Below are 10631 nucleotides of genomic sequence, written 5' to 3'. Positions count from 1 at the left end.
TTTATATAAAAGAGCAATTGTATATTGAGAAAACATCCCAGCCCAGTCCAGATCAAGTCCATAAGTCCGATAAGACCCTATCTGCCCAATACTAGTCCATAAATTCTTCTTTAGACTCACACAGCCATGCAATGATGCTGAATGCAGGAAGATCATAGGCCAGTGAGTGGAGTCTTGTGCATCCAGTGGTGTTGGAAGCATCTCAGCGCTGGTGTGGGTCCCTGTGTAGCTCCTCCAGCTCCAGGGCTCTGATTCTATCAGCACAGCTCCATGTGGCTTGTCAACAGGAAGACGAAGCAGAGAGAGTGTCTCCTGCCTCCAGGGAGGAAGACAGGACTTCCCAGGTTCCTCAGGAGAAGGCCAAGTCCACACAGAGGCCTCACTGACTATGACCCGATGGCTCAAGATGACAGGAGATTATGTAACTGCCACATAAATACAGATGTCTTACCACATAAGTGATTTGCAGATTGCTTCCCTCACCTGCATCTTAACTGTTACCACGAGGAGTGTCTTCTGAGGGCAAATGTTCCCAAACTTGGATGTACTCAGATTTTTCTTTTACGGATAGTGCTTTTGCCATTGTATCAAAAAAAATCTAACTACAAGGTCACAAACATTTCTAATGTTTTCTTTTTAAACTTTTCGCTTTTTCCAAATAAGTCTTTGATCTATTTTGCATAGATTTTTAATTGTAATGTATGTGGAACATTGATACAAGTTCATTCTTTTTGTGGATGGACATTCATGTATATAGATTGTTTCCACTTCCAGAAATATAATCTATAGTAGATATTATCAGATCTGTGAGTAGTAACTTTTCTCACTTTATTTCCCTTAAAATGTTCTGTTTTATTCATGATTAGAGTTTTGCCACTTATAGAAATCTCTGTTAATGGTTATTCTACCTTATCTCTCTGCCATCATCTGTCCTTTCTATTGCTGTAGAAAAGCTTATTGTTAGTATAAATGTTTTTGGTAGATAATTTAAATTTTCTTTCTGATTTATTCTCAGATTTTCAATTTGGGGGGTGGGGGTGGCGGGGGTCTATGCTTTGCTTAGGTATGGGTTTATTTTTATATATCTTGTCCAACATCGATTCTGATTTTTAAAAATTATTCCAGAGAGTTCTCAACAGTATTCTCTCTCTGCTTCTCCCTTGCTCTCTGTCTCCTCTGTGGAGCTTCTTTGACCACTGTCCCTGCTTCTTCTTCCTGTCGCCCTCTCGCGCCTCCTGTGTCCCCCAGTCTCCTGTTGCACACAGAGGAGCCCTGCTGGCACAGGGGCAGCACTTCAAGGTCAGCAGTTTGAAATGACCGGCACTCCACAGGGAGAGAGATGAGGCTGCTTGCTCCCACAAAGGGCAGTCCCGCCCTGTCCTGTGCCGGGGGCCACAGTCAGAGTGCACGCAGCGGCAGTGAGAGTGGTTGGCTCTTCACACATAGTTCTCATGGTCACTGGTTCCCCTTGAGTCCTGTCTAATCTGTGAAACTCGGTTCAGAAGGTTTTGTTGCCGTGATTTCCTCTTCCTTTTCTGCCGTCTTAGTGGGTAATTTTCCAGGGTTTTGGCGGGGAAAGGATGACTTGTTTTGCGTTTCTTTGATCCCTATACCACAGTGGAAAGTGGTGTGCTCTCCACTGTCGCTGGATCAGCTGCCCCTTGCTCCGGGCGCACTGCTTCTACTTGGTAGGGAGGTGGGGGTGTAATCTATTCTCAGCAGGAAGCACTTTGCGCTGGTGGTCGTGGTGATTGTTGCCGGCCTTGAATCGCCCTGGCTCACGGTGACCCCCATGTCCAACAGAACAAATGGCCGCCCAGTCTCGCAGCGCCCCAGGACTTGTTGCAGATGGCACCATGGTGACCCCTGGGACCGCACTGGCTGATTGATCTTCAGAAGGTGATAGTCAGGCTTCTTTCTCATCTGCCTTAGTCTATGTGGTAATAATTCCCTTTGTGAGAATCAATATCCCGAGCTAGTTCCAAGGACTTGGAGAGCTATCGAAAACAACTCCATGCCCCCTCTTCCAACATGCCAGTCTGCTGCATTTACTCCACTCCTCCCGCCAGTGTGTGCCCTCATGTTTGCAGGGAATTCTCGCGTAAGTGTGAGGAAATGTTGCATGTGCTGGTGGGAAGGTCAGAAAGGGGGTAAGCCCGACGCTGGGGCCAGAGCACGCACTTCACTCCTGGCTCTTGCCATGGGTGCAGTCCCCAACCCCCACGCCCCCCTGCTTCTCAGAGAGCTCCTTCCATACACCGCCTGCTGCACTGCAGGAGACCCTGTTCCCAGTCACTCACAGGCAAAGCCTATCCGTGGCTTCCCCACCTTCTTACCAGACCAATACAGACAAAGGTCACCTGGTGGATTTACAGGGCACATGTATGGGGCAGTCAGGTTAACATGTAGCCCTTCCCCCAGTGGTATCCTCTGTTCTCCACCCCTGGACTCTGCTGTATGTGTGCAGATGACGGGCCCGTGGCAGGATGTTTCTGGCAGGCATTGGCCGCCTACTCACCTTAATCAGCCAGGCTTTTCCCAGGCCACACCAGAAACAGGGTTTTCCCTCCCCTTCCTCCCACCTGTAGCCTATCATTCTGTACATCCTTTACAAGTCACAGGAACCAAACCAAAGTCCAAACGCACAGCCATCCAGTCGATGCCGACTCACAGCGACCCTGTAGGCAAGGCCAGCCCTGCTCCTGTGGGGAGCTGTAACTCTTGACGGGAGTCGCAAGCCCGGGCTTTCTCCCCTTGAATGAAGCCTGTGCTGGCCCACACCCTTATGACCTGTCTCCTCCCGTCCCTGCATGTTAGCAGGGGGTGCCCTCTGGAACGCGCGACAGCCATAGGCGTCTGAATCATAACCCGTCACCCAAGGGGGGTGTGCGAGGCCATGAAGTGAGTGTACTCCATCCGGAAGTTTCATTGGAATCCGTGCGTCGCTGTCACGTCAGCGTGCAAGCTGTCATTGACACCAGGTGCTGGCTGCACAGTGAGCCAGCCCACGACTCCCACATGGCAGCTCCGGTGCCTCACCCGCAGCAGTTGGCGCCTGTGTGCCCTCTGTTCCGGGGAAAGCGTCTCCGGCTGATCCCCCCCTGACCTTGTGTCAGGATCCCCATGATACCGCGTGCTCTGCCCCCCTGTTCGCGTCTCAGCCTGAGGGCTTCCACCCCGTGGAGTGTGATTCAGACCAACAAACCCAGCACGGGGCAGGCTGGTCCTTTGAATGCCGCACAGGAGCTTGTTCTGCCCACGCAGAGCACCTGACCACGCCAAGCACACATGTCGTGATGTCCTGACCCAAGGGAAAATCCCATTGACTGTGGAATTCAGCCCGTAAGGGATCCTCCTTTTCAGTTCCAGTTCTCCTCTCCTGAGGCCCAAAGGCCTGGTCATTGCCCCCCATGGCAAGACGCCCTGCCCCTCAGCCATCGGAGCTGATAGCTCTGCCCAGTCACCCCCAGAGCGGCCTAGGAGTCCACCTGCGTGATTGGTGCTCCTCCGTGATGCTGGCCCCTGCAGACTTGGCTTCCATAATCATGCACCTGGCAATTTAATTGAAAACATTTTGTATATTTTATCCAGCGTTTGTAGACATTTCTAGTAGAGGAATTCTGTGTTCTTTTATACTGCTGGAAGTGAACGTGCAGTAACAAGGTATGTGTGAAAGTGTTACAAGTTTGTAATTTTTAACATCTCTACCCTCCCATTCATCTTGATCCGTTGGTCTTGGTAATCTGTGCTCTACCATTTTAATGTTTGTAGGAAAATAGTTATACACTATTTATAATGCCTCTGTCAGAGTAAAAGATTTCAAGGTCAATGAATAAAATTTCCAAAGGTAATTTATGGGGTAACTAATTCTAATGTAATGTAGTGCTTTAATTCATCATATTACAATTAGGATTTAAGTGACATGAATTGTTTTGCAGCAGCTGTCTAGAGACTTAAAGAGACATTTGTTATTTTAATGGCCACTTTCTATTTGCATGTTTAATATCTGTCTCCTTTTTCTCTCTTACTTTTAGATCACAAAATTTGTCCAGGACCGACACAGAGCTAGAAGAAACAGACTGCGTAAAGATCAACTGAAGAAACTCCCCATACACAAGTTCAAGAAAGGCAAGTGAATGCTTTCGTGTTCTCAGTAAGCACCCTTAGTCTACTCCAGAACACACAGCAGCCCTGGTCAGCCGCTGCCCTCCGAGTTTGTGCTGCGCACTGGGCCTGCTAGCAGTGAGTGAGGGGTGTGGACGTGGTCTTCTGCCATGGTGCCAGTGGTGAGGGCAGTCCAGGGGGTCATCGTAGGCAGAGAATTTAAAACTAAAATGGAGCTGCCCAGGTGCTTTTCATCATCACATGTGCCAGCATTCTGAGCAACGTCAGTGGATACAATCCTTTGCACCAGGTGGCATGCACCCACTTTCCCCCACCCTCACCCCACTGGCTCCCCTTCCTCCACTCACCACCACACACCACTGTATGGTGTGTCCTTAACTCAACACGTAGCTATTGCGTGTGCACACACTTTGCTGTGTGTCACCTCATTTAATTTTCATACCGTGAAGAGTAGGTACAATTATCATTACCCCTTGACAGATGAGAACATAGAGGCGTAGTGAGACAAAGAATGTTAACTGATGTGATACAGCAAACATGGCTCTAATACCTCCACTAATATAATCTCTCAGTGTTCACTGATAAGCTCTTAGTACAGGCAAATAGTGTTAAGTTAATTTGGCTGGTACTTCCCAGATTTTCCCATTTCCAGTTAGTCTTCCATCCTACAGTGAAACGTGTCTTTTTTTAACTCGGCAGAGAAAGGAACAGGGAGTGGGGAGAGGTGGTGTTAGTATGTGTGGTGCGTGGCACGGCTGCCCATAGTCTGCATCTCCTCCCAACACCTGGGTTGGACCATGCAGATGGGGATGTATTTTTTTCTTTCGTGATGAGTCAAGGTAAGACAAGGTCAGGGGAAGTTTCTGATAGGATTATGAGATTCCATTTGAGTTATTTTTTTCTTTAAATCATTTTGTTGGGGGCTCGTACAACTCATCACAATCCATACACAATCCATTGTGTCAAGCACATTTGTACATTTGTTGCCATCATCATTCTCAAAACATTTTCTTTCTACTTGAGCCCTTGGTATCAGCGCCTCATTTTTACCCCTCCCCACTCCCTTCTTCATGAACCCTTGATAATTTATTTATATATTTTTTCATGTCTTACACTGTCCAATGTCTCTCTTCACCCACTTTTCTGTTGTCCATCCCCCAGAGAGTGGGTTATATGTAGATCCTTATAATCGGTTCCCCTTTTCTACCCTACCTTCCCTCCACCCTCCTGGTATGGCCACTCTCACCGCTGGTCCTGAGGGGTTCATCTGTCCTGGATTCTCTGTGTTTCCAGTTCCTATCTGTACCAGTGTACATCCTCTGGTCTAGCCGGATTTGTAAGGTAGAATTGGGATCCATGATAGTGGGGGCGAAGAAGCATTTAAGAACTAGAGGAAAGTTGTATGTTTCATTGTTGCCACACTGCACCCTGACTGGCTCGTCTCCTCCCTGCATCTCTTCTATAAGGGGATGTCCAGTTGTCTACAGATAGACTTTGGGTCCCCACTCCACACTCCCCCCTCATTCACAATGGTATGATTTTTTTGTCCTTTGATGCTGATCCCTTCAACACCTCATGATCGCACAGGCTGGTGTGCTTCTTCCATGTGGGCTTTGTTGCTTCTCAGCTAGATGGCCGCTTGTTTACCTTCAAGACCCCAGGTGCTATATCTTTTGATAGCTGGTCACCATCAGCTTTCTTCACCACATTTGCTTATGCACCCATTTGTCTTCAGCGATCGTGTCAGGAAGGTGAGCATCATGGAATGCCAGTTTAATAAAACATAGTGTTCTTACATTGAGGGAGTACTTGAGTGGAGGCCGAATCTCCATCTGCGACCTTAATACTAAACCTGTAAATATATGCACATAGATCTATTTCCCCAACATCATATAAAAATCTCTTCCATATGTACATGCCTTTATTTAGACCTCTATAAATGCCCTTTGCCTTCTAGTTCTTTCCTCTATTTCCTATTACTTTCCTCTCATTCCACTATCATGCTCAGCCTTCATTTGGGTTTCAGTAATTCCTCTCAATTACATTACCCTTGATCATGCCCTACCAGGCCTCCTTCACCCTCCGCACCACTGATTTGGATCACTTGTTGTTCCCTTGTCCCTGGATTTGTTAACACCACTTCCTTCCCCCTCACTTCCCCTTCTCCCATGTACCCCGGAACCGTTGGTCCTGTTGTTTTCTCCTCCAGATTGTTCATCCAGCCTATCTTATTTAGATAGACCTCACAGGTTGAGTGTTTATAAAAACATTTACTATAAACAAACAAACAAAGAAACAATCCCAAACTCCATGCTATCAATTCAATTCCAACTATATCAACCTTATAGGACTGGGTAAAACTGCCTCTGTGGATTTCAGAGCATCAAGCCGCTGATGGTTTTGAACTGCTGACCCTGAGGTTAGCAGCTGAAACATTTAACTGCTATGCCACCTGGGCTGCTTTACTATGAGTAGATATATTTAAACCATGAGGCGAGATGGGATTATCAATAATGAGTATGAATAGAACATTATCAGTCATTCTCCTATGGCATCACTTCCACGGCCATTAAGTCAGTCCTGACTCAGTGACTGTATAGGACCCCGTAAAACTACCCTGTGACAATGATGTCTCTAAGGGGAACTCGACATAAACATACACCGCAGATTTATGAATGGACCTCAGGGTGGTATTTAATTCAAGCCCCACTCCGAGAACAATTAGTTCCTATGACATGGCCCTCCTTGGTGCTTACCCTCATGCAGAGATCCCTGCAGACACAGGGGGAACCAGCTATCAGAAGGAATAGCATCTGGGAGCTTAAAGGCTTGTCACACACGCAGCCAAGTAAGGGAGGCAACAACTAAGTCCACATGGAAAAAGCACAGCAGCCTTTGTGATCCAAGGATTGTAATCATGTAACCGAGATCCAAAGGAGGGAATGGTATCAGAGTATAAATTGTGAACACCTGGCTTGCAGAGGCTATAGATGACAATGGAAGTCCAAAATCCATTTGCAGGCTCTAGACATGGATTAAGGCTCCAGTCAATTCCTCTGATCATATTGATGTGAGTATCCTTGTTATCAGCCAGAGAGCATTGTAAAGTCAGTTATGAGGTTAAAGTGAAATATCATTTGATCTCTCTTTTGACCCATCTTAAAGTTGTTTCAGTTTTATAAAAAAAAGCAAAGGGGAAATAAATACACATGGATTTGGTGAGTTCCTCTGGCCATGGACCAGGGATCTGAAAAGCCTTGCTATCATGCAGAATGTATTAGAAAGTGGATTATTGCAGATGCAGTTAGGTTAAAATTTAGCACCTTATCATCTTATTTCCCTTATGATCCATTTTAATATTTTTCTAGTTTTTTGAAATCATTTTATTGAGGGTTCTTACAGCTTTTATCACAACCCATACATAGCATACGTTGTGTCAAGCATTTGTTGTCATTATTATTTTCAAAACATTTTCCTTCTACTTGAGCCAAGCTCTACCTTTTTTTAACCCTCCCTCCCTCATGAACCCTTGATAATTTATAAATTTTTTTTTTTTTAATGTCTTACACGGACCACTGTCTCCCTTCACCCACTTTTCTGTTGTTTGTCCCCCAGGTGTAGTGGTGGTGGTGATGGTGTTATATGTCGATCATTGTGATCGGTTTTCTTATCGTTTTTAATATTTTTGGCTTTTATTTGATTGAAGTTTTACCTCTTTTGTTTTGTTATTGTTCAGTTTTTGCTTATTCTTAAAAATGTCTTTCTGTATATGAAATCCAGAGTCTATAAATCTGCAGAGACAGTAATTGTATTAATGGTTCCTTGGGGCTATGGCATGGGGGCTTGGGAAGAGTGTAGTGGGGGGGAAGCTAAAAGGGAAGACTACGTATTAAGAATGAAGAAAGTGTTCTACAACTGATTGTTTTGATGATTTTATTACTCTTCTTGATGTAAATGAACTATTAAATTATATGTGAATTTTATGACAGTAAAATTGTTAAAAAAGGAGTATAAGTAGAGACGAAATTTCAAAGACAGAATCCTGGGACAATGCAACATGAAGAAGGGAAGAGGACTTAAAAAAAGGGGAGCAACCACTGAGATAGGAAGATCAAAGGAGTGTGTTTTACAAGAAGCCAAGTGATAAAAATCCATCCGGGTGCGAGGAGTACTACAGTGTGGAGTGCTCCTGCTCCTTGAGAGAGATGGGCGCTAAGGACTGGCCACTGGGCATTGTTGCTTATTTTGAAGAGCGAAGGAAAGACAGTTTTGAGGGAGTAGTCAGGCCAAAAGCTTGACTGGTGCACTTAAGGAACTTGGAGAGGAGAAAGATCATAAACTATTATATAGACAACTCTTTCCAGAAGCCTTGCAACAAAGAGAAGAGTGAGTGGTAGAGAAATTGGGGGGGGGGGGGGGGAGACTGGTGACGATGCAGGTGACGGTGGGAGAACGGGATAAGGTTCTTGAGGCCAGACGGGAAGGGTTGTGGCACACAAAAATGGTGCGTTGGCCGTAGTGGAACGAAGGGGAGCAAAATGCGGGGGTGCAAATGGCAACAGGCGGATGTGTGTGGTGGCAAGTGTGGAAGGGCTCTGCGTGGTCCTTCATCTCGGTGAGACAGGCAGAGTTATCAGCTGCGGGGAGAGCAGAGGGGTGGGTGGCGATCGTAGCAGACTAGGACTGGGGGGACGAGTGGCTTTGCGTTCGGCGGGCGGCTAAACCCAGCAGCCGCTCCAAGGAGACCAAAGAGGCTGTCTGCCCCTTACACATTTGCAGGCTGTCCCCTAGACTGCACAGCGGGCCTGCGGGAGTCAGGGTCCACTTGATGGCAGTAGGTCTAGTTTTGGGGTTTTTTTTTTCGGTTGGAAGGGGGAGCAGAAGAGGGAAATGTAGAATGATTGCCAGACTTGTTCTAGAACGATCCATGGCTATGAAGAAGTGAACTTAACTGCATACTTTTACTGAGCTTTGTTCATCCGTGTGAAGTAGTGCTTGTCCGTAGCATGCCGTTTCTTTTCACTGCGGGTGCAATCTACATAAATGAATATGTAAACTGTGTTTCTGGAACCATCACCATGTTCAAGAAACCACCATTCTCTCCTCCCACTAGTGGTGATCTCTGTCATGCCTTGTACTTTGGATTCCCGTGCCGTCCTCTTAAACTGTACCGCTCTGTATGCATTCCTACAAAGAAATGTGGCCTGGTTTGGGTTATTTTTGAATTGCATTGTGTGTGTGCGTGTGTGCATTTTATCTTTCATCAGCATCTGAGTTGTTTCTTGGTGAGAGGCATCCACTTTATTGTGTAGTTCACGTCCATTCCGTTGCATAAATATATTAATTTATTGGTCGATTTTATTAATAGACATTTGGGTTCTTTCCTTTTAGGGCCCTTTAACTGGTGCTTATGCCTGTGCGTTTTTCTAGTAGAGGTTCCTAAAAGCCCAAGCACTGGATCACAGGGTGTTGCCTACCATTCCCAAAGCGACGGGCAGTGTAAGGGGAGTTCCCGATGCTGCCAGTTACCAGCGTCTTAAACTGATAGACCTTCCATTCCAGCAACTCTGGGGATCCGGAAGCACCTTCTCTGTGGTGTTCATCTCACTTGCCTTCGTGCCAGTGAAGTGAAGCTCCGGTTTGTGTCTAGTTGCCCATCAGACTTTCACTCTTACGATGTGCCTTCTCCGCGATCTGCCATTTTTCTGTGTGTTCTCTTTTTATTTGTTTTTCCGACTCCTTTGTCAGAGGGATTCTTTGTATAATATGGTCTCGTAACCCCCCTACATTTCCATTGTGGGCGATTCTGTTTTTGGTATCTAGTCTTTTACTGATTTTACGTGTTTTAAGTGTTGCCTTCTAGTTTGTAACGTGTCATTCACAAGACTAAAGTTATTTTTTATTATGGTTATTAGTACTCGCGCAGGTTTTGGAAAAACAAAAATGAAACTTTCCTACCCAGGACCAGACAGATAGTAAGAGTTTTTGCTGTCTCATGTTTAGGGCTTTAAACAACCTAACTTGGTTTTATAAGGTAGAAATTCAGTTAATTTCTATCTAATTTAATAGTATACATATGGATATCTAGTTGTCTCAGCCTGATTACGGGAAAGCAGGGGTAGAGCTGAGATACACAGAATCTACTTCTGTAGGGTTTTGTTTCTCGGCCTCTGCTGGTGTCACGAGTGCTGTGTGCGGATCAGCTAGCTCAGCGAGCTGCTCTTTCCATCAGTCTTAAGCAAGATCAAGCGCATGAAGATGATTGTGTGGAACTAGCCAAGAGTCTTGTGTTTACCAATCCAATGCAGAGCGCAAGGCCCAACCCAAACATTGGCTTCCAAGGGGATCTGCTCGGCCACTTAAAATCAAAGCCAAGGTCAGCTCAGAAGGGTATAGTGACTGTTTTGGGGACTTTCGAAGAGCAATCCCCGATGTAGACTTTCTTATATAACACAGGGACAACCACAGGAGGGTATTATGAAGACGGTTTAACAAACAAAATTGAA

At 45.8% G+C, this 10631-nt stretch overlaps 1 protein-coding gene across 1 annotated transcript in view; it reads left to right on the top strand.

Annotated features, from left to right (window-relative positions):
• Positions 1–10631, top strand: part of RNF13 (ring finger protein 13) — a 45879-nt gene that overhangs the window by 22064 nt on the left and 13184 nt on the right. The window contains exon 4 of the mRNA XM_030886959.2: positions 4035–4128. Coding sequence (XP_030742819.1) covers positions 4035–4128 — 94 coding nt within the window. The remainder of the gene's footprint in view (positions 1–4034; positions 4129–10631) is intronic.

Source organism: Echinops telfairi, unplaced genomic scaffold, assembly GCF_000313985.2.
Source record: "Echinops telfairi isolate 266 unplaced genomic scaffold, ASM31398v2 ScPeMD7_4225;HRSCAF=4972, whole genome shotgun sequence".
Taxonomy (NCBI): Eukaryota; Metazoa; Chordata; class Mammalia; order Afrosoricida; family Tenrecidae; genus Echinops; species Echinops telfairi.
This window is presented reverse-complemented; position numbering and strand designations above follow the sequence as displayed.